Genomic DNA, 23,312 nt, shown 5'->3' with positions numbered 1-23,312 from the left:
CAGCTTATACCGTGCAGAAAGCTTTTTAAAAACACCATAATCAAATCTCTTCCTTCCAACATACAAAAGGAGGTAAGTTTTAGCACTTCCTAAGTTAAAATCAGTTTATTTTTCAGCTTTTTTTTTTTAATATAAAATAACGTCACAGGTCTGCGCTTCACAAGGGGCTTACTAGAAAGAGATTCTATAAAGTATCCTTGAAATCTATGATCATGCAAATACAAAATCCAGAAACTGAAGAAGAGTCAGAGCTGCTGACACTTTGCTGCTTTTTCAGATGTCAAACCCTTCACTTGGGAAAGTTACAGCAGCCCTTGACGTTTCAAGTCTTCATAGGTCTTCTTGTTCACCACATTCCCACTGGAGTCCTCATATTCCTCCTAGAATGAAGCGAACAGTTTAGAGACAGCCGCACACAGCCTGACTTAGGTTGTATTACAGTGTTCAAATTTTAGCTCCAGCTGCATCTACTGAGCAAAACCACCTTGCCAAGACCCTCCCTACACGAAGGTATGCAGTGGATCTACCAGCAAGCTCCAGACAAAGATCCTACCTAGACTGAGAATAATCACACGCTGTATTACAAAGCTACATTTCCCACCGCACTCCAGCCTTATCCAGTCGCCCTTTATACTACTGAAAAACGTTTTGAGACAGAAGCTCAAGAAAAGGCACTAGTGTAAGTGAACACACTGCTCAGAACAGTTCCTTGCCCTTCTCACAAAACAAAGACAACGCTGGTGCTGTAAAGCAGCGTATTAAAAGATGCTTATGTAAAGAGATGGGCCTACCCTATCAGAAGGACTCTGCAATCCAGCACAAGAAGTGCTTTTCATGTATCACCAAAAGGCGCTGTACAACTAGCAGCGTAGGCTCCTGCCTAGCCCTCCAGCATGCAAGGGATTACCTTAATTTTTTTTCTGACAGTTATGCAAGACAAATGAGGAGTCCCAAGTACACAGGCCTAAAAATATCCAAATGCTCTGTAACATCTCACCTCTGTATCAGGCTGCCATCTCTCCGAAGCTTTCTGTAGTTTCAGCTTTGCCCACACTGTAAATACAAAGCCATACAGGATCTGAATGTTTCGGACAGAACTGGTTAATCTGAACATTCTCATCTCACACGTTTCCTGTTCTGTGCAAAGAAATGCCATCAAGACTTACGTGAGACCGCGTCCTCAATCTGTGTGACGTTAGCAAAGTGTGCAGTGTTGGGAATGCCCAGGCATCTCATTCCATGAGCATGTCGCCACTCCTGGGGACAAGAGGTCAGTATATAAGATGGAATGCCACCTCAACGCCAGAGACTGTAAGTCTGAACAGCAAAGATCAAAATACAAATCTACCAGTCCTAAACAACACTATAGAAATATTTTTTCTGCATTTAGATGGTAACAAAACACTGGTAGTCAATAAACACTCTGCACCAGTCAGGACTGGATACTGGAATTAGTGTTCAAACAATAGGGGACTACAGAAATTGGCAGAAGAGATCTTCACGTACCCTGAATATACAGTTACAACATCATGGCCCTGCAGCATCATCGCAGACACACATTTTAGAAGTGGAGTAAGTGCAGCTCAGACGCCCCAGTGATTTACTAGTTACTTATTATAAAGATTATCAGAATGTAGTACTGATGTTTTTGTAGCAAGATGTTACTTACCGCAAAGTGACGTTGAAAAGCTTTGGGCCCTCGGTAGGTGTAGTTACCGCAAATCTCACAGTTGTAGTTGATGTTTAAACCATGTAATTTATATAACCAGTATGGGATTGGCTGAGAAGGGAAGACAAACAAAGATTAGGCTAAAGGGCAAGGCAGGTTCAAACAGAAGAGTAGCGTGGAGTCAGGTGAAATCTCCCACTCATCCAGCATTGACAGTTACCTTGCCATCCCAACCAAGAGGCAGATTTTTAGGATTATAAATGATTTCGTTTTCTTCATCTTCACTCTCACTCTCACTGATCTGCTCTTCTTCCTCCTCCTCCCTCTCTTCCCCTGTCCGTGCTTGCTTACGTTGCACATTCTCATGAGTAAGATGTCTCTGTTCCTAGATGCAGGAAAAGAGAAAAGAATTGTTCACACAACAGCAACAAAATAAGGGCAAACGATGGCAATGCAAAACACTTCCCCAGCGTACAGAGAGAGAGAAATGGAAGACAGCGCTCTCATTTTGCTTTGCCCGACAACCTTAAAGCTTTTAGTGTAACATTTCTCGCCTCAAAAGAATTAAGAACTTGCACTACTATGGGCACTTCCAAGATGGCAAGCCAACAGCAGCAGCCACCATGCTAAAAGCAATTGCCCAAAACTGAAGCAAGGACTTAAGGCAAGTATCAACGCAGACAAAGTAAAAGCTTGCAATACCCAATAGCTTAGACATAAAATAGAAACTCTCTACACTGATACGGTGCCTGGAAGGAAAATAAAACACAATAAAAAGGCAGGCTTCCTCAAAGGCAGCCTCTGTATTTGGCTTGGGATAGACACATGACATGCCTGTTCACAAAAGCTTGCAAATAACTAACGGAAACAAGAACTAACTCATCATATTCTACTTACTGACAGAAAAAGCTATCTGCTCGCATGCACTTTTAAACATTACGACTCTGGAAATATAACTGACTCTTCTGGACACACAGTCTGCGAAGGATGACCTTCCCATCACCACTATTGATGGGTCTGCAACTGAAAGCTCAAAGACAAAATAAAATTCTTACCCCAAGAACTTCTACATACTCATATATCTGAGCTTCCAGGAATGCAAGATCTTTATTTCTTTCAGTGTCTCTGGAAACAGATAAGGAAACTTTATTAAGACCATTCCAGAACTGCAAACACCATGGGTACGCTGAGCTCCTAAGGGCACATTTGACATGGTAAGCAGGGAGAAAACAGAAACAAGCATTTAACAGCTCATTCAGCTGTGGGAGTCAGCTCTGCTGTCTCCCACCTGGTTCAGGACCATATTGTCTGACATGAAAGGCTTCTAATACTCTAGGAATCTCTCCATCACAACTACACAGGAGTGATGTTTATAGTCACTGTTCATACAAGTGAAGGGGCTAACGCCCACCCAAGAATGATCTTTAAGAGCTCACCTTTTGCTTCCTTTTGTCTTCGGATTCTTAGCAAACAAGGAAGGATCAAGTGATTCTAGGGATTTGCCTTTAGTGCTAAAAAGTCTCTGAGCACGCTCTTCCAGAGTCCTGCGGAGAAGCAGGGAGGAGATGAGACCAGATCATAGTTTATATAGCCAAAAAAAAAATTATTTGAATTCATGCAACTAAATTATAAACATAGCTTTTAGGAGATCATGACATTTCCTATGATCTTTGTGTTCATTCTTTTGACCAAATTCTTCTACGTAGGATACTTCAGTACAACACAGTGTTCAAAACTGTATATCGCAAAATTCATTGACTGATTCTCACTGTGTTGTCTTTTTAAGCATCATAAGGTTAATTCTTGTACAATAAAGAACACTAAACATATCCCACAAAGAAACGCAAGGCAGGACAACCTCAAAAACTGAAAAGAAATTATAAAAATATTGTGTCTTACCCGCCACACTTTAGTCCCAGGGCCAATAAAGCTGATTTTAATCTGTCCAGTCCCAGAGAAGCCAATTCCTATTCAATAAAGTAAATCACAGTAAGAGAGAAGCTATTAAAAAAAATACAGTATGGGCGTACATCTGTTTTAACTCATCAAAAAGGGGGAAAAAAAGAGTGAACGGTGTTAAGGAAAGGATTGTTAAAGGTGTGCCACTCCTCACCGAAGAAGTGACAAATGCGACAAATCTAATTAGATCCCTGAAGTTACAGCCCTCTAGTGGGAGAAATTAAATCATCAACGTGAAGTTTTATCCAGAGAGCGCAGAGCCAGAAATGAAAGCTCATAAAGTAAAATTATAGAAAAAACACAAACGGCTAAACTTCCACCTGCTCAAAATTTAGAGCTAGGTGCAGAGCACTGAAAACGTACCTCCCAAGAGGAAAATGCTGAGAGATCCAGGTGGGCTCCAGCATGAGTGAGCGCACTGCTCGTTTCTTTCTGCCAGAAAAAGACACATGCAAAATCTGTGTGACGCTGTAAGACTTGGTGCAATACAATATCCCAACCTCAAGAAAAGCAGTTCATTTCACATAGGGAAAAAAATATCTATCACTAAAGTGAGCAATGAAATAACAGAAAAGGTTCAAAGTAAACAAGCGTTTAAAAAGGTTAATTTTAAATTCAAGTTAGCTTCAAACTGCATCTTTGTGAAGCACAGCTACGCACCTTGCTATTAGACTTAACCTCAGTGATGACTTAACACTAACGATTCACAGAAAACCTATCACAAATACCGAAGCATTCACAAGGACTTAACGACTGCTCACCGGCCAACCAGGGAAAGTTCCATTATCCCACTTTTTCTCAAACTCAGTCTGAATTTTCCCAAAAAGTTCATTCTGGTCCAGCAATGGCTTCACTCGATCTGTGTACTCCTGTAGGTACTCAAGAAGCATTTCAAGGTACCTGCCAGAGTAATCATTAGCACAGACAATTCCGTATCAAATTAGTGATATAACGATATGAAAGTCACCAAGATTAGGATAGTTTTTAAGCACAGGATTTCTAGACGCAACAGCCACAATGATAAAGTAAAGTACCTCTACAGAGCGAGACCCCAATGGCTTTCCTTATTTTGTTATGCTTCACGTCTCCTCAGGGCATTACTACAGGTCAGTGACCCAATGAGCCATCGAGCTTAGCTGATGTAACTGTAATCTTAACAGCTGTACACTTCGGAAGCAAATTCCTTCTTATCAAGTGTCATAAATGAAGCAGGGAGGCAAAAAGGCTTACCTCTTATATTCAGCATTTTTTCTCTCTTTGGGAATATCAAAGAGTTGGTCAAATGTGGATAAGTAAGTGATGTAATCCAGTTTCTATGAACAAAAAAGTTTGAGTCAGACTTCATACAGATGCAGCCAAATCAACAACCAATTTCCAGTTACCAGACCAGGAGAAAAGCGCCAGCTCATGCCTTTATTCTGGGTGGACTGCTTAGTGCTGGGGTTTTCCGTGTGCTTTCTAACACATGGCCTTAGATACCTGTCAGTACTTGGTAGCAGAAGACTGGATTTTTACAAGGCCATCAATACATTAAGGACAGAGACAATAAATTGAAGAGAACAAGAAAGAAGAGTCATGAAGCAGCATTCAGAATTCATATGTTGTCAAGCCGTACGTGCAAAAAAGTGCTTTGAAATAGCTGTTTGGAAATAAACTACTTTACATTTCAAAACAACAACAAGAAAATAAATAACCAATGAAATAAGCAAAGAAAAGAACCCTCAACCTTAAGCAGAGAAGACTAGAGATAGTTGAGTGCCCAGGCTCACACAGCCACTTACCTCTGATGATTTTAGGTTAATGTATTTGAGATAGCAATCGTGCAGATCCAAGTATCGTCCATACCCCTCCTCATCTGTGAACTCCACTAGATCTGTAGGAAAGAATATCAAGCACTTTATTATGACCTTAATATTCTCTTCTTGTTATACACGTGTTTTGGAACCTGAAAAGAATTAACAGTGTACTAATTTATGCTTCAGGAAGATATTTATAATGCAAGTGGAATACTTATTGACACAGAGAAGCAATCAGGCACCTGGGCAATACACCAGAACATTCCCCAAGAGAAGCACCATGATTGTGGAATATTCCAAGGTGGCTACAGTTCAGAAGAATTTAAATGAAATAAGAATTGTCAGAAGTAGCGTAGTAAAAGAGAAGTACAGCTCTGAAAGACGCAAGTTCGAACAGGTCACTAAATAATAACTGCCAAGCAAGCACGGTATTCTCACCCAAACTGGCCTCAGAAAAAAAAAAAAAAATGTACGGACTTACTTTGAGCCTCTTCGCTCGGGTTGTCTCTGGCCTTCAACAGCTCCTCAAACTCCACTGACATTGGAACACAGATCTGCAAGAACAGACAGAAGTTACAGAAAAAAGTGACTACTTCAGCTAATGTCCCAGAATATAAACGGTAACTGGAAAGGTATCCAAAGTGTTTCTGCAGCACTGTATTTGCACGAAGAAAGAAGCAGTACTACCCAGTCACCCTGACTTCAGTCAGCGTTAGACAGGCAAGACTGAACGCTCAGCAGCAGGTGGCTCCCAAACTAACACCCAGCGTGCAGGGGACATGATCAGCATCTCGCATTTTCTCCTACTCATACAGATCTCACAGGAGTTTATATAAAGCCTCCAAAGCACCATCTGTTCTTGAATATTTTCTTTTCTTGAATGACATTTTAATATACTTAATACTTATGCATTAAGTCAATTAAACAGAACAGCAACAAAAGTCTGTTTATTGTAGGGATGAGGTCCAACAGACCATAAATCGGCTATTCTTCTGAAGAAGTTAACTACTTACCTCATTTGGATGCTTCCGGTGAAACTCTTTAATTTGTTTCAGTCTGTTGTAGAACTCTGCAAATTCATTTGGTCCTGAAATGGCACTAAGCTCTTCCTTTCGTAAGCTAAGAGTTCATGAAAAAAAAATCAGGTTACAAATGAAAAGGAGAACACGTTTACACTCCTAGAATTTTTTTCAAGGACCAGCGCCGCATTCTGATTACACAAAACTCCAGCGAGACTGACTGCAAAGCCTCATAAAGACAGTTTAGGCTGCTCAGCTTATGCCCGGGGGGGTCTGGGTCACACCTCTCACTGAAAATGCAGTAAACTCACAAACCTTTGAGGCAATTGACAGGTGGCCCAATCCAATGATATAATGAGAAGTTTATATCCTGCATAAACATATTTAACGTGAAGTCCGGGTCCTGCTCTAGCAGGTTTAGTGTCACCATGGTGCAGTGTCTCACGGAGCAGCATTACTCCTCGTGTGCCCACACCACATTCAGAGGAGGCCCCGCATTCCTCACCCACAAACCACGAGGCAAAACACACGGAGCAGCCACCTGCGTGGTCACACACCTCAGGCGTTCATCACTCGTGCCGCCACTTACCCATCCTTGTCATCGTACAGGTCCCTCAGGTTGCCGCTCACTTCCATGTACCTCTAAAAAAAAAAAAAAAAAGAAACCCCAGGATGAAACCGAGAGCGCCACGGGCGCCCAGCACACGCTCCCTGGGGGCTGCTCTGGCAGAGAACCGGAGCCGGCGGCACTCACGTCCTGCATGGCCCGGGTCCGGTGGTCGGAGTTGATCTGGTCGCGGAGCTGCGGGCAGAGCGGCGGCGTTAGCGGGGCCCACACACGGCTGGCTGCCCCCCGCTCCCCCCTCCCCACCCTCCCCCGCGGCCCCACGGGCGCACCGTGGACTTCTTGGTGAGCATCTCCTTCACCATCACGTCCATCAGCCGCTCCCGCTCCTCGTGGTAGCGCCGCTGCTGCTCCAGGATCGTCTCCATCGTCCCTGCCCGCCCTCCGCTCCTCTTCCGGGCCCGCCGGCGCAACGCCGAAAGGCTCCGGCTCCGCCTTGGGCCTGGCGGAAAGGTTCCGGCCGGGCGGAAAGGTTCCGGCCCCCGGGGTCCCCGTGCACGGCAGCTAGACGGTTTTTTGACGTTGGGAGCCCTCCTGCTCCTGTCTGTGGGACATCTGGGACATAGGATCACAGAATCCTAGAATCATGAGGGTTGGAAAAGCCCTCCAACATCATCTGGTCCAACCGCCCCCTACCACCCCCATCAACCACTAACCACGTCCCCAAGCACCACGTCCAACCTCTCCTTGAACACCCCCAGGGACGGTGACTCCACCACCTCCCTGGGCAACCCGTCCCAACGCCTGACCGCTCTCTCTGAGCAGAAATGTCTCCTCATTTCCAGCCTGAACCTCCCCTGGCACAACTCGAGGCCATTCCCTCTGGTCCTATCCCTGGTTACCTGTGAAAAGAGGCCGACCCCAGCTCCCCACACCTCCCTTTCAGGCAGCTGCAGAGAGCAATGAGGTCTGCCCTGAGCCTCCTCTTGTCCAGACCAAACACCCCCAGTTCCCTCAGCCGCTCCTCACAGGACTTGTGCTCCAGGCCCTTCACCAGCTTCATAGCCCTTCTCTGGGCATGCTGCAGGGCCTCGATGTCCTTCTTGTACTGAGGGGCTCAAAGCTGAACACAGGACTCAAGGGAGGGCTGAGCGCCAACAAATCCTGCCCCAAATGCTGCCAGCAAGGCTGCTTTCCTTGTGTTGTGCACACACAGGTGCAGCCTGAAGCAGCCTTGAAGCCTCTCAGAAGCTCAGCACAGGTGTAAGCACCATGCCCACCCCGGCAGGACATGTGCACGAAGTCCCTTTGACCAGAGACAACCGCTGCCGAACCTCCTGGTGTCCGCACACGAAGGGGCAGCGCACACAGCCCCCTCCCCAGGGCCACCCTGCAGCTCTGCCACGGCAGCTTTTCTGTCAGCCCTACGTCCATGCACTGCCCTCCGTGTATTTACCCTGCCACCATGCCACGGAGCCCACACTGCAGAGACGGCAAGAAGTGGTGCTTGGAAAAGTCATGGCTTGAATTATCCTCCTCAAAATCACTGTGAGCGCTCCGAAGCTCTGCCCCTGCCTGTCCCTGGAGGCAGGAGGCAGCTCCTGGGCAGCGTCAGGGCTCGCCTGGAGATGGGGTGAGCACCGCGAGTGCCCCCAGGCAGGTGCGAGCCCATCCCTGCCCGTGGCCGGGACGAAAGCCTCCACAACCTGAGAGCAGCTGGGGCAGCGTTACACTCCTGTGAATCACAGTCTGAACGAGAACAGGCCTGAAGGAATGAAACGTGTCCGGTCCGGAATGCAGCCTCCCTCTCCATCTGCCTTCGGTCACAGTTCTTACTCTTACTACCCGGGGAACAGAGGCTTCTGTGCCTGGCAGGCTTTCGGCAGCGTGACTGCACCCAAGTGACATGATCCTGGAGGAAGTCCTCCCGCAGAGGCCTCGGCTGCGACCTTCCAGTTTCACTTGGATTTTAATTACCCCCTTCAGATCCACCCTAAATGCCAAGGAGAGAGCGTGCCAGTGCTTTGCCCCCACTGCCAAATGCAAAGTTATAATTAAATTTTAACTCATAAATAAATTATTCATATTTTTTCTACCGTGCATAATAAATTAGTTTAAGCCAAAAGAAACAACAAAAAAATCGGGCTTAATTATGACAGACAAACATGATCTTGCCCTGGGAACAGTCAATTAGCTGAGGCGAGAATGATCCTGATGGTAGGAATATTGTCTCTAATTACTCTCTTGCACTACAGGCTGCCCCTAAGTACGTCACTTCTTCCTCATGAATGCCTATCTAAAAATAAAAACGGAGATAAGATTCCGAACTTAGTGTTCTTCCCTTTCCCTTTGCATGAAACTTCTTCCCGGGAAAGGTAAGGAGCTGAAATCTAGAAAGGTTCCCCCCAGCCACACGGGTCTTTGTCGGGGGCTGCGGCACTGGGTGGGTGGGTGCAGAGGTGCCTGGCCCCTTCTCCTCAACCCCCAGTGGCAGCACCCTTGGGAGAAGGCAGGCTCTGGGATGAGCCGTGCTGGTGCTGGGAAGGCAGAGTCAGAGCAGCCGCTGTGCTTGGCGCTGATGGGGGGGACAGAGCAGGGACGATTTTCCTGCAAGGAGAGGTGGGATGGCGGGAGCAAACCTGGCTCTGTGAGCTTCTGCTGCCTCCCTACCTCCCCGGCCCTGTGCCGCGTGCCTGGAAGAAGGGACGGGAGCTGGGGAAGCACGCAGGATGCCTGCAGGGTCCAGCCCCACTGCAGCCACATCCCTACCCTCCAGCAACAGAGACAAAGGAGACCAAGACCAGCTCACCCTTTAGCACCGGCTCTCCCACTACCCCAGGACCTGCAGCAGTGGCGAGGCCGTGCTGGCGCCATGACCCGACGCTGCCCGAACATGCACGCGGCTGGGAGAGGGGCGAACGCCAGCAGGCAGCTGGGAGCCGAAAAGTCTGCTTGGAAAGAGAGGGAACCAGCCCAAGGGCAGGGAAAATGAAGCTTGCAGCGAGCCTGAGCGGGAGCACGGGGCAGGAGCCGCTGCGTCCCTCTCTGGGGTGGCTGTGCCCATCGGGACGGTGCAGGAAAGCCCAGCTCTGGCACATGGATAAGGCCAGGGGCTCTTCCTGCACCCCCAGCGCTGCCTTGGGTTCCCAGCGAGGTTCCCTGCTCCCCCCCCCCAGCCCCAGCACTGCTCGCCCGGCTGAATAATATTTTCATGCCTGTTTCAGACCCGCGCTCCGGGCGTCCCGGGGGACATTTGTGCATGACATCACCCTCCCCCTCCCGTAAATCAGGCACGGGGCCGTGCACAGCCATGACCCATTCATGACAGGGATAAAATCCAGATGTTCCAGCGCTACGTGCAGCTGGGTCATTTCCTTTTTTGGCTAAAAACGTGAGGCTCTTGAGGCTGACTGAAAGAGGAGCCCGGGGGCCCTTTGTACAGAAACCTTTTGTGGTTAATCCCTGGAAACAGCGCTGCAGAAACAAGGAGTTGCGGTGCTGCTGCTGCAGGACGGGCTCAGCTGGAAACCTCCAGGGCCTGAGCTGCTCGCTCCTTGTTTGAGGCTGAGCAGCAGCAAAACCAGAACCCAGCGGAGGTCACAGGGCAGCAACAGCTACAAAAATCTTACATGAAAAAAAAAAAATAAAAAAAACCAACACGAGCTGCCAGAGGTGATGTCTGCAGGAGCCGGGAGAGTGCACACGCAGAGCCAACGCCGTGGTCCCATCGCAGCACCCATGGGAGCTGCCGGCGCTGTGCCGGGGGATGGAGAGGAGCGCAGGGGGCCGTCGAGTCCGGAGGAAGCTGTGGCAGCTGTTAGTAAATGAAAAGGAATCTGCGGAAAATAGTTTCAGATGTTCGGGGAATAACTGGCTCCCCAGCTGATAAAAGTGAGTAATGAGCACACAGTGCTGCGGGGCAGGCTGCCAGGAGGAGACCGCTCACCCCAGCTGGAGACCGCAGCCACATCCCCAGCAAAGCCCCCCCTGAACCGGGAGCGTGGGGCGCGGGATGGGGAAGCTGCTCGGCGTAGTGGGGTACGATCCAGTGTCCTGGCTGCTGCTGAGCCCCACAGCCAGCCCTGGGACAGGACAGCCTGCCTGGACAGACAGCGGGCAGACAGACAGGCACCCCAGCGGGGTGAGGGAGCTGCCGTTCCTCTGTCCTGGCCCCCAGGGACTGGTACAGCCGATGTGGTGTGGGGAAGGGGAGGCAGGAGCACGGGGAGGGGGCAGCCCTGTCCCTCCGTGGGGTTAGGGATGAGGACAAGGCTGAGCAGAGCTGCGGCACCCCGTCAGGCGGCCCTGCCCCTCGAGAAACACACGGGAGAGAGTGTCACTAAAACAGTTTATTATGGAAAGCCGTAGGAAACATACAGGAGGCTGAGGTTTAGGACACTTCCTTCTAGAGACTGCTCCAAGCACCTCAAAGTAGCAAACACACAAACTCTGATTTGCCTGCATCAAAGCTTTCAAACGAGGGTTCAACAGGGATCAGAATACAGAGTTAATAACACTTCAACATGCATAACTTTTTTTTTTTTTACTCCTACGTGAATCCTGGGCAGGGGGGCTAGCCCCTTCATCCCGCAGCTGGTTACAAAATGACAGATATTCATGACAAAAGAGTACAAAAGGAGAAAAAAAAACAAAGAAAAACACAAGAAGATGCCTTCAGAGAAGCATGTGGCGGTCTAAGCGGGAAAGCAGGGCTGGGACAAGTAACCCTGAGCAGGACAGAGCAGGGGGGATGGCGACGAGGCAGGCACAAGCACCCCCCTGCAGAAGGGCTCTGGGGGGGCCCTGGGCCAGCCCAGCCACTGGGCAAGGATGGCAGAAGCCCTTGGGTTAGCTCAGGGCGTCCTGTTGTAGGCAGTTAGGACAAAGCAGGGGCTTGGAGACACAAAGCCCCTCCCCAGGAGCCCCGTGCACACTGCGGATGCTCAGTGCTGGCAGGAACAAGCTGGGGACACCGTGACAGATGGAGCCCTGCGTGTCCCTGGGGCTTGGCCAGACGTGCCTCGGGGACAACCAGTGGCTCGGACCCACGGGCTCCTGCTTGGGCACAGCTGGGGCAGGCAGGGGCTCGGGACAGAGCGCTCCAGACCTGTGAGCGCTGCCAGCTCCCTTTCCACTCCTAAGTGAGCGCTCTGCCACCGAGCCACGCCGAGAAAAGGGCCTGGCACACAGGCAGCAAGGTGGCTACAGAGATCCAGAGGTGGATTTCATCGGGTGACATGCTCTGCTCCTGGCCACGCTCCACAGCCTCGGTGTCCCCAAACCTCCCAAAATAGGGCAGAGAGCCTTGCATGCGTGGGCCGTGCAGCGGCGCGGGGAAGGCTGTGCCGCAAAACCACCCAGGGCACGGGCTGAAGGGCCAAGCCGCGTGGACAGGGAGCTGCAGCCTTACAGCACGCAGAGCGAGGGGAGCACCCAGGGAAAAGAGAAGGCTCGGTGCTGTGCCAAGGGGAGCGAATGCATGCTGCCAGCGTGCAGACCCAGCAGCCCAGCGCTGAAGCCGCTGCTGCCGCCCTTTGCTCAGCTCGTGCCCGGTCAGACAGGAAGCGAAAGGAAAGAGTAAATAATGGGGGATCTTGAAGCTCCTTTTTTTCAACTTTATTTAGCTTTGGCTCTGCACAGAGCCTTAGCATAGCATACTCTAGCCTTCAGGGAGGGGCACAAAGAACCTCCTGAGCACACCGCGGTTCGGGGGCAGCCCTCATCTCCTACGCCTTGTGCCCGGCCCCTGAAATGCTGTCAGGGGTATCTGGCACAAAGACCCTGAAGAATAGAGAAGGCCCCTGCCCCACGGTGTCGTCGGAGGCTCATAGGTCGCTGCTGCAGTCGCGGCACAGGATCTCATCATTGTCAGGGATAAAGCCCTTCCCGACCAGCGAGGTGTTACAGCGGGCGCAGTTAAAGCAATTATGGTGCCAGTGACGGTCCTCAAAGGAGACATATTTACCTCCACCAAAGCCTGTGGGAGGGACAGAGCACAACGTTAAAACCCCTGGGGACACTCGGACAAGCTGTCTGTATAGATGTGGGGTTTGGTTCATCTCCAAGCCAGCTGCACTCTGGTACCGAACACCCTGCAGAACAGAACACATCTGAAATATGGATCTCCACTGAGGGTGGAGAGGGTGAAGAGGAGCAAAATGATTTCACTCCGGATTCTTCTGGGCTGCAGAAGTGCCTACAGACACCTGAGCAAGCTTGTGGGGTGGAGATGTGTGAGCATCACGTGGATGTGGGTGAGCTGCAGAGGGCAGCTTCACCCCAAGGAGCTCCCCCGGGAACAGCGCGGCTTGGCCACGTCCTGCCTGGAGGAAGCGCCCTGTCGCCAGGACCATCCCGCTCACCTGTGATGGGCTTTGTGCAGGCGCTGCACTTCTTGGCATAGAGGTTTCCAAAGCACTTGATGCAGTAGGGGTTGTCATCCTGGGAGGTGAACTGCTGGCCAGCCAGGGGGGTCTTGCAGCCCGTGCAGACGAAGCACTCCTTGTGCCACGGCTCGTCCCGGTAGGTCACTCCTCCCTTGGTCAGGGTCTGCAGGAAGAGAGAGCACACGGGTGACACACGGGCACTGCCAGGCAGGAGGTGCTGTCAGCCAGGGTGCTGGCACCCGAACCTTTTTCTGATGGGGCTTGGAGAGGTTTGGTGCGCAGCCCGCGTGTCCCTGACACTGCTGGGGCTGAGCAGCCACTGACGGGCAGCAGCTGGGCCATCCAGGAGTCCCCTGTCCTCTCCTTCCAGCCAGGGGAGATGGGGACCCACCCCAGCACCCTCCCACCACCCCTTCGTGGCAGAGACCACAGCCCTGGACCACAGGACGAGGGTTTCGGGCTGCCAGGCCAGCCGTACCTTTTTGCAGCGAGTGCAGCGAGGAGCAAACTTGCTCTCGTAGCAGGGGACACAGTAATAATCCTTCTGGTCTGGGATGAAGGATCGCGACCCGATGGGCTGCTGGCAGCTGCTGCATATGAAGCAGTGCTCGTGCCAGGTTTGTCCGTTGTACTCCAGCTTGCGGGACCCTGCGAAAAGAGCCGTGCTCAGAGAGGCAGGAGGGGGCACACGTGCTCACACTGGACACAGGAGGCTGTGCAGGACAAAAGGCATGTGCACACCATGGCAGAGGCAAATGGGGCCACGCAGATGGCTGGCGAGGAGTCCCCAGGTCCAGCTGGCAGCCACGAGCAGAGGGAGGGCTGTGGCAACATGCCCCTTGCACCAGCACAGGCCAAGGCAGAGAAGCCTGTTGTAACCCATAGCTGAAGAGGGTGCCAAAATGGCCAAGCAAAGACACTCCTTTGCCTCGGGCTATCTGCAGAGACGCACCTTCAGCCATTCCTTCCTTTCTTGTCAGCACACATCAGAAAATGCCCAGGAAACCCTTTGTTATTTCCTCCCCGGCTCACTTCCCCATAAAAAAAAAGGGTAACAGACAGACAGGGCTGTGCTGATCGCATCTCGGCATCCTGCTGTCCTGCCAGACGGCGCCCAGCCTGTGCTGTGCTCTGACAGTGCAGCACAAATCCACCTCCCCCTTGCTGCCCCAGCGTTGGAGCCTGCAGCCCTGTCCAGTGCTGCTGGAACTGGGAGCAAACCGCAGCCCTGGCGCCTGCCCGCTCCTACCTGGCATGACCGTCTTCTCGCAGGCGATGCACTTGGAGGAGAACTCGCTGCAGTAGCAGTCGTTGCACAGCAGCTCCTCGTCCTGGCAGGTGAAGGGCTCGTCGGCCAGCGAGCGGTCGCAGCGGAAGCAGCGGAAGCAGTGCTCGTGGTAGTGGCGATCCTCGTAGTACAGCTCCTGGGGAGGACAGCGAGGTGAGGGGGGGGAGAGACGAGGAACCGGGGACCACGATGCTCAGCACGGGTCCTGTACTCACCCTGCAGTCGTGGCCGATGAGCTCTTTGCACTCGTCGCAGGTGTTGGCGAAGTGGGCGTCGTAGCAGGGGATGCAGTACGGGCCGTTGTCCATCTGGATGTACTTGCGCCCGTACAGGGACTCCTTGCAGTTGTCGCAGTCGAAGCACTCCGTCATGGTGCCGGTCTGGGGGCCTCCTTCACCTGCTGGGAGAAGGGCAGAGGTGCTCGCTCAGCACCGCCTCGCGCTGCCGGGACGTCCCTGCCGAGCCCTGATATCCCCATGGGACAAGGACCTCAAACCCTGCGTGTGGCCAACGACCGGCCGGCCGCTGTCGGGACAGGTCGGACACATTTCCAAAAACGCGCGCAGGCGCTCAGGGCCGAGGCTGAATCTGGCGCCAGGTTTCCGCTCGCGCTCAGCACCCGGAGCACGTAGGCACCGAGGCACCGCCCGGAGAAACCCAGACACGTGGGCAGGGGGTGAGCTTCCCGCTGCCCCTCTCCTTGCTGGGAAGGAAAGGGTAAAGGACCACCGAAACCAAAAGATTTTTTCTGCAGGAGAAGTTCTGATTTAGCACCCAGAGCGGGCCCACGTGCACGCTGGGCACCGCTGTCACACCCGAGCCAGCCACCGTGAGGGAGAGCCGCCTCCCGGCCCCCTTTGGAGACCCCCGTGAGCTGCCAGCGCGGCCCCGCACCACGGGCAGGATTCCTGGGGACGGCTCGCGGGCCGATGCTCCGCCTGATCTAGCTGTCAGCGTTTCCAGCGCTGGAACTTCTCCAGGACTTTTTACAGCTGCTCCGTGGGGAAGCAGAAATCGGGCACCCCGCGCCGTGCCCGGCTACGAAGCCACGTCCCAGCAAAGCTCTTTGCACATGTTGCTCCAGCTACAAACCCTCTTCAGGGAGCAGGCGCCGGGGAGGACGGATGTTTTACAAGCCAGGGAGGCACTCGGGCTTTGCAGGCAGCTCAGACACCGCGCGCTGCCCCGCTCTCCCCCTCGGATGAGCGGCGTGCAGAACGACCGCGCGTTCCTTGGAACACCCTTTCCAGAGCCAGAGCACCTTCCTGCTGCTTGCTTTAACCTGGTTATTCCTAAATATGGAATTCTCCGCTTGCAAATTCACACCCTTCTGCAATACCAGCTCGCTGTCAAGTGTAGACAAGCCCAGGGAATTACATCTGAGCAGTCAGCGGCAGAGCCGCACGCTGCAGCTTCCTCCAGGAACCCCCCCACCCCGCTCCAAGAGGAGCTGCGTGGCCCCGTCTGCAGCCCCGTGCCCGGTGGGGCCGGCAGCTCCCCGCCACCCCGTGCCCCCCTCCCCGAGGTCTCCCCCATGGCAGCGGCCGTCCCTTGATGCTGGGAGGCCCCCGCGGGGCAGGAGCCGATCCAGACAGCTCTGACTCAGGCAGCGAGCTCCCCAGCGCTATTCTTGGGCAAGTTCCACGGCTCCCAGCTGTTGTCAAGCCTGGTATGCGCTGATAGCGCTGCCGGGGAATAAATCTAGTGTTCCCACATGGCTACGTGACCGGCGGACGGGGAACAAAGTCCCCGTTCAGATGCTCTCGCTGCCCAGCTGCCGCCTGCCGTGGGAGCAGCTCCGCGGCCCCCAGCCTGCCCGGGCAGCTCCCAGTTTGGGACTGGGACGGGGCAGGCGCTCGGAGAGGTTTGCCCAAAGGAGCCTGGTGGGTGCCGGTGCCGGGGGTGGCCCCGTTGCCTCGGCTCTGCCCTCCCAGCACCCTCCCGTCACAGTGCCCACGCACGGGGGCAGCAGCTCCCGCGCCCCCCGGCCGCGTCCCACTGCCGCCCTGCTTGCCTTCGCTCCCTGCAGCCACCCGGGACCTTTCTCGCTGGCGAAGAATGAAAATCGAATTACCACCCTCCTCCTCCCAGCCCTGCCGAGGAGAGGAACTTTCCAAGGTGTGTCTGTAATAAAAGGGCCTCTAATAAGCACTCCTGCCCTGGGAGCCGCGATACCGCCGGGGCTAGGAGCTACCGTGTTTGCTCAATGGGCTGTGCTATCTCCGTGGTCCTAAAACACGGGGGCAGAGGGCATCAAAAAACACCAGGGGAGGAAAAACAACTGGATGGGACAAGCCTTGGGTTCTACTGGTGAGATGGACTCAGCCCCCGAGCGCTGCTGTCCCCAGCCTGGAGGCCGTCCTTCCCCGTCCCCAACCCCAAAGCAAGGCGCAGCATTTTGCTAAGGGCAGTGGGGGCTCCCCCAGCCCCGACCCACCCTTTCGAGGCAGGTGCTGCTGCCCCAGAAGTGTCCCGGCCCCCAGCCCCGCACATACCCTCAGCACCCAGTGCCACCCGGCAAGCCCCAGGCGAGCGGCGGGTACACAAATGCTGGCCCTGCAGCACGACCCCCGCTCCCCCCCGGCAGCTGAACGAGTGCTGTGACCAAAAGAGGGCTTAAAAACAAAAGTGACAGGACAGGAACATTTCAGTCCCAAATGCTGTTTGTCATCTGGGCTGCTCTCAGTGCCAGCCCCTGCTCCGCCACCGCCAGCTGGCACCGCCGAGCCCCTGGCACCCACCAGTAGCACTGGGGCAGCGCCCTGGGTGCCACCCGGTGCTGCAGGGTGCACAGCACCGAGCAAACACAGAGGAGGGAGCAAAAACTGGGCAAACCTTCTGAAAATGATATTCCCGGTTAGCCCCTAAAGCATCGTCCGAAGCCACACCTTGCTGGCAGGACGCCTGCTGAAGCCCCTGAACTGGGAGAACTGGGTGCACTGGGAGCAAAGGCCTGCTCCGCAGGGTACTGCTGCCATCCAGCTCCTCTTGGGCTGTGCTCGCCCCTGCTTTGAGCGGATTCTCCCCAAAACCCGTCTGTCCCTCTCGGTCCCTGCTGTCCCGGCCACAGGGTCTGAGCAGGCTGGGGGCGCAGGGACCGGCAGCAGAGCCAGCGCTGAGCATCGCGTGGCTGAGGCTGCCGTGAGAGCACACGGGATCGGACTCCACGATGCCCTTTCCAGAGAATGAAGACCAGCCCCAGGAAGTTTGATCAGAGTTATTTGCGTTAGATAAGCTGCGAGGAAGCAATCTGTTTGCTCCCTTTGTTCTGGTCGCGCATGCACTGCCGGGCAGGGGTGTCAAACCCCTGCCCCACGCCAAAGCAAACTGCATCTTCACCCCTGCGGACTGCTGGGGACCAAGTTCACGGCGAAGGGGAAGGGGAGAGGAAAGAAAGAGAGCAAAGGAGTTGTAAAAAGCCCATGGTTCTTACAAAGGGGGAACTTGGAAACGGTCTCCTTTCATGAAGAAGTGGAGTTTTTAAAATGTAGTTTAAAAAAAACAAAACACTTTAATTGATGCTCAGATTTAGCAGGCACTTCTAAATATAGGCAGTCACTATGCGTACTAATTAGCGTTTGCTCATACTCTGCAGCCCACACCGCCCTGTAACCACTGGCAGCTAGGCTGACTCAGTGACGCCTTCCACTGCTAGCCAAGGAGTTGCCCAAAACGAGGGGATTCCAGCTGCAAAGGGAGCTTTTGTTTGCCTGTCGCAGGACAAGCGCGGTGCCTGCAGGACCAGGTCCGTCGCACCCGGGGACGGTGGGGCTGGACACGGGGTGTTCTCGCAGCTGTCTCACTGTCTAAGGGCAAAAATAACAACAGATATATGCTTGCCAGCTGCCTGCCCGCTCCTCCTGACCGATATAGCTGCGCTTATGGAGGGAAGGAAGTTCGGTTCCTCTCCTGTGCCCAGGAACAAACAGCTTTGGCAACAAGAGCTCCTCTCACAAACAACATTTAGAGTGCGCCGGGATGCAAACCTGATCAGTCTGGAACAGAGCTCGGAATAACTTCACGTATGAGAAAGGTCAGCGATCCGCCAAGGACACGCAGCAGAGGCCACTTTCTAATTAGAGAGCAGCGTGCCCGTAACGCCGGGCCTCTGTCCCTGCCCGTGGTGGCACGGCAGAGGCTTAGCGACAGCCCCGGGAGACCGTGACATTAAAGTCTACGAACCGGGGTCCTGTTATGCAAAGGATAGGGCCAGGGCCGGGCTTTCCGCTACGTGCAAACCCTTCAGAGTTTAAGCAGCCTTCGGAGGTAGTTCCCACTACCAGGAGCTCCTTCAGCCCAAAGGCTCCTGCGGTCGGCGAAGCGAGCGCCCCACGGTCGCTGTCAGGTCACGTCCACGAAGCCATCCTAGAGCACAAGGCTATTCCAAAGGAAACACTTAAATCTTTCCAGGGCGCAGGAACAGACCTGTCTTTGACTCTGTGTGTCAGGTTCCTGCCTATCCTCGCCTCCCCCTTGTGCAGTCTCACTTCACACCTAAACAGACACGCGGCCCTGCGGGACAGGCTCCCCATGTAAGGACGAAACTGTCCAGGGAGGAGGCTTTGAAAGACGGTCCTGGGCTTGCTTCAAGGTCAGAAGAGGGGAAGAACGCTTTTTGTTCCTGCTGGCTTTCCAGAACCATTACGGGTCCTGGAATCTGTGCGAAATTGTTTCTGCCTCTCGCCGGCCCTAAAAGGGAAACCAGCTGCTCGCTCAGGGGAGCAGCGCTGGCCCCTGTGTTATGCTGCGAGCCGAAAACCTTCCCCTGTCCTGACACCGCTTCTGCAGCTTTATGGGGCCGCGTGGGGCTGGCTTCCCTGCACCTCCTCGCTCTGCTCCCAGCCCGACGAGCTCCAAGCCTGGCACGACGAGCTCCAAGCCTGGCACGGCGGGAGCAACATCCCCGCCTTTCAGGTGAGAGGTTGGGGGAAGCTTGCCAGGACGGTGCCGAGCGTTTTGCCAGGGTAAGGCAGCCGGATCCAGCCTGCCCACGGGCAGTGCTGTTGCATCAAGCCTTCCCCGCCTGCTCCGAGCACCCCTGAGTCATTTCCTGCCCGCGGCTGCACCTCCGAGCTCCCTTCCAGCCCCACAGGCAGCCCAAGGGCACGGCGGCGAGGAGCAGCATGCCTGCAAGGAGGCAGGAGAGAAAGGGAGCAGCCGGGCGTACGGCGCACGGCCGTGCCCTGGTGCGTGTCCGTGCCCGACAGAGCTGCGGCACTGTCGCTTCCCCCGGCACGGGGGGACCCATCGCCTGCCCTGGGCTGCTCTGGGCTCTGCTGCAGATCGATCGAAACGGCTGCAGCCCGCGCTGCACATGGAAAAGTGCCGGCAGAATCCTTCGCTCGGCACGGCAGGCAGCTTCTGAGACGTCGAGAGGAAGCAGCAGCAGAAACTGTTAAGGCAGCTGACAAGGCACGAGGGCGGCTTCGATTGTTGCACAATTTTACTACAGCCTTAGGACGGCACACTGAGGTTTCTGAGCGTTCAGAAAAGATCTGAGGTGCCCTCCATCCAAAGTGCCAAACCACAGCCCACGGGCTCGTCCCAACACATCAAGATGTAGATCAAGATAAGAGCTAGAAGCTCAACTGTCACCAACACGGCCTGATCTTACCAGAAACTCTCAGGCACCAGCAGCCCTCACTGCCCCGAGGATCCCACTGCGCAGCCGCGGCTGGGACATCGCGCCCAGCCCCAGCTCAGCGGTGGCAATGACCCCGTGGTGCAGGGGACGGCCACCACCACTGTGCCACGCTGCCTGCAGGCAGCAGGAGAGTGCCAGCAGGGTGCACAGGGCCCGATCCTGCCTAAACGCAGCCTCCCAAAAAGAGGGGAGGCTGAAGAGCGAGGTAACGCATGCAATGTGAGGAGAAGACCTCGGAGAGAGAAAGCCCGACGCTGGTAAGCACAACAAGAGGTGTCCCTGCCTCCAACACCAGAAAGGAAGCATCTGTGTCATTTTATACGTTACTGACGTGGCACGCTGTGCATTCCAATTTTTATGGTCCTTATCAGCATCGTTCCACGGAGGCGGAGGACAAGGGACGCAGGAGGTCACCTCGCAGCCAGCTACAGCAGAGGCATCTCCGCAGCTTGCAGGAGCTCAGCACCGTCTCCAGGAGGCCAGGCTCCCTCCTGTGCTTTCACACTTTCTTGCAACACCAGCAAGAAGCAAATTCTGGGAGCAAAATGACCGCTGCTGCCTGATCTAAGTATTTGCTGGGTTCTGCCAGACCGGATACACTCAGAAGACCTGGAAAGCAGCAATGATTTCTTAAAGTTTAAATTAAATTTCTGAATTACACCATAAACGATGGGCCAGATCTCCCAGGAAGGCCAACAAACTTTAGAGAGACTGCACGCCAAGTCTCCTGTGTGTGGGGATAGTTTTGGCCGTGAGGCGCTTCCAGACTTTCCAGTAGACCTGGCGGGGTCTGCCAGAAACCTCGGTACCCACAGAAGCGAGCTGCTGTGCCCCTGGACAGGACGTGGTGGGGAAGCACAGGGTCCTAAGGAACTCCAAAACTCTGGTTTCAAAACACGAACGAGTTCGTAGACCTTTATCCCCTGGTAGTAAATTTCTCGTTCTTTCTCCAAAGATAAGGACACACAAAACGAAACTTTTCCTATGTGAAAGGAAACCTGCTGCTAGCAAGTCAGGCTCTCACAAAGCAGCATCCCCATACAAGGTAATGGGACAAAGCTCCGAGCTAGTATTTGTACACACTGGGACATTTGTCCTTTAAAGAAAGAACCTTTTTAATGAGGCCACATTTGCAAGGGATTCCAACTTTCCATCCCACCGTGGAAAAGCAGGCGGGATTGCCCATCTGAGATTCAAACTGCAATTTCTCAGGGCCAGGACCTTGTTTTGCACTTGTTTTTGAGCTACTTCTGTCCCTCTCCTCCCCAGCTCGTTCCTATCAGAGCAGGCCCACTGAGCCCAGCTGCAAGGGGAAGCATCCACAGGGCTGAGCACGAAGACCTGGGGTTTGGAGGCAGGGAAAGAGAAGATCCATCCCAGTGAGAAACACCAGGCTTCCCGGGGGGTGCCCACCCTCACTGCATCTACCCACCTTCCAAAACCCGAGCAGGGACAGCAGAGCGGGCTGACGAGGAGAAAGGCAACAGCCCGTTCAGCCCTTCCTCCAGGCTTATTTTCTTCGGGGAAAGTTAATTCTACCAGGGTTAAAGAAAGAGGCTTGAGAGCCCCTGCTGCACGACCAGAAAATGAAAAACTCTGCCCAGGAAGAAAGGAGAGAACAATTTCAGAGCTAGAACTGTATTACTAAACACCTGTAAGGATTAATTAATGGTAATTAATGGTTGATTAATCCTCACAGATGTTTAGTAATACACTTCTAATTGTATTAGAACAAACTAATGGCCCTGAAAATCATCCTGAACAAAATCCTGCCTCTTCAGACGGCAGCTTGGGCTGAGGGCACAGCTACCAGCAGCAGAGCTGTTGGGATGCGTTCGGAACAAGCACGCCACGTCACTCTGCTGACATGAAAGCTGAGCGTTTGTTTAAGAGATCGGCTGTTAATTTGATTTAAAGTCGTATACAAAGTAAGCAAATTCTGCACATACAGCAGGAAATCAGGAGTGGAAACCACTTGGGCAGCTCGGACCCGTCGCGCTTCAAGCTGGCCACTTAACTCCAGGAAGAAGTCCAAGAGCAGAGGAGTTCGATAGGAACACAGCAGAAACTCCTCCCCGGCCAAAATCAAGTCTCGTTTACCAGCTGGTGGCTTCAGAAGGTGCCAGAGGAGATTCTGGCAGGTCTCCCAAGAGGTGTGGGAGATGAGAGACGGCCTGGCCCGAGCTCCCCGCCGCAGGTACCTTCCCCTGCCCTGCGCAACACCGACCGAGCAGGAGGAGCTGCTGGCAGCAGCAGCTTGCAACGAACACCGCTGCTGAAGCTGGTGACCGGCTGCAGGACAGCAGCTGCAGACATGGCCAGGGTGACCATAATTGGAAGAAAGGTGCCGGCGCCAAGTTTTAGGGAGCGTGACCGAGCGCGGGAGCTTCGGTGCGATCGGAGGAGCGGGGACTCACAGCCCGGGGAAGCGGCGGCTTGCAGCAGTTCTTCAAATGGAGCAAGGAGCGAGCGTGCAGCTGATCTCAGCGCTCCCGCTCCCTTCTCCCCTCGTTGCATTTAAGGGAAGGATATTTTATGGTAACCGATAGCAAAAATGTGCACACTGAGCTTTGGGCTTTCCTCGTTTGTGGCACAGCCAGCGCACACTGCACCGGCTCAGCAGCGGCACTGCCAGCGTCGGGCTTCACCACCATGCACAAAACTCCCAGCACGGGAGCGTTCACAGCTCCCGTCTGCCCGGGGAGCCTCAGCCTCAACAGCACCAGCAAAAACGCCATCAGCAAGGGGGTGCCTGACAAATCCCGTCTCCAGAGTCCGCCAGTGGCAAATCCACAAATTTCCTTGTTTTTCCTTTTTCAACTAGAAAGCTGGGCGAGAATAAGGAACGTGTTTATTGCGCAGGGCTGAATAAACCTTTCAGATATATTGAGGACACCATACGTTCATAGCCATCATCCTACTGGCAACAAACAGTAATGCAAGAAAGCAAACAAACCCTAAAGATAGTCATCGACCATACAAAACA

General features: G+C 53.6%; 2 protein-coding genes and 1 long non-coding RNA gene across 6 annotated transcripts in view; 1 reads left to right on the top strand and 2 right to left on the bottom strand.

Moving 5' to 3' along the window:
• Positions 1-77: 77 nt before the first annotated feature.
• SF3A3 (splicing factor 3a subunit 3) lies at positions 78-7,500 on the bottom strand. Its single transcript, XM_083810329.1, has 17 exons — positions 7,341-7,500; positions 7,198-7,245; positions 7,033-7,085; positions 6,438-6,543; positions 5,906-5,978; positions 5,410-5,501; positions 4,859-4,941; positions 4,390-4,528; positions 3,992-4,060; positions 3,569-3,636; positions 3,106-3,213; positions 2,725-2,794; positions 1,890-2,054; positions 1,670-1,780; positions 1,167-1,257; positions 998-1,053; positions 78-380 (listed from the first exon to the last, which is right to left on the bottom strand). Exons 1-17 carry the CDS (start codon positions 7,434-7,436, stop codon positions 303-305), a joined length of 1,506 nt encoding a protein of 501 aa, XP_083666455.1. The 5' UTR covers positions 7,437-7,500; the 3' UTR covers positions 78-302.
• A 6-nt stretch (positions 7,501-7,506) lies between these two features.
• On the top strand, positions 7,507-11,353 carry LOC310886147. The gene is made up of 2 exons (XR_014575197.1): positions 7,507-9,383; positions 9,785-11,353. It is a non-coding gene; the product is annotated as an uncharacterized lncRNA (long non-coding RNA).
• Positions 11,343-23,312, bottom strand: part of FHL3 (four and a half LIM domains 3) — a 28,475-nt gene continuing 16,505 nt past the window's right edge. For 3 of the 4 annotated variants that reach the window (XM_083810334.1, XM_083810331.1, XM_083810332.1), the window contains exons 2-6: positions 14,898-15,082; positions 14,644-14,818; positions 13,873-14,042; positions 13,371-13,557; positions 11,343-12,985 (exon numbers count right to left, since the gene is read on the bottom strand). In XM_083810334.1, coding sequence (XP_083666460.1) covers positions 12,834-12,985; positions 13,371-13,557; positions 13,873-14,042; positions 14,644-14,818; positions 14,898-15,053 — 840 coding nt within the window. In that variant the 5' untranslated portion in view covers positions 15,054-15,082 and the 3' untranslated portion in view covers positions 11,343-12,833. The remainder of the gene's footprint in view (positions 12,986-13,370; positions 13,558-13,872; positions 14,043-14,643; positions 14,819-14,897; positions 15,083-23,312) is intronic. The other variant, XM_083810333.1, reaches the window with a different exon arrangement.

Source organism: Anser anser, assembly GCF_964211835.1.
Source record: "Anser anser genome assembly, chromosome: 24".
Taxonomy (NCBI): Eukaryota; Metazoa; Chordata; class Aves; order Anseriformes; family Anatidae; genus Anser; species Anser anser.
This window is presented reverse-complemented; position numbering and strand designations above follow the sequence as displayed.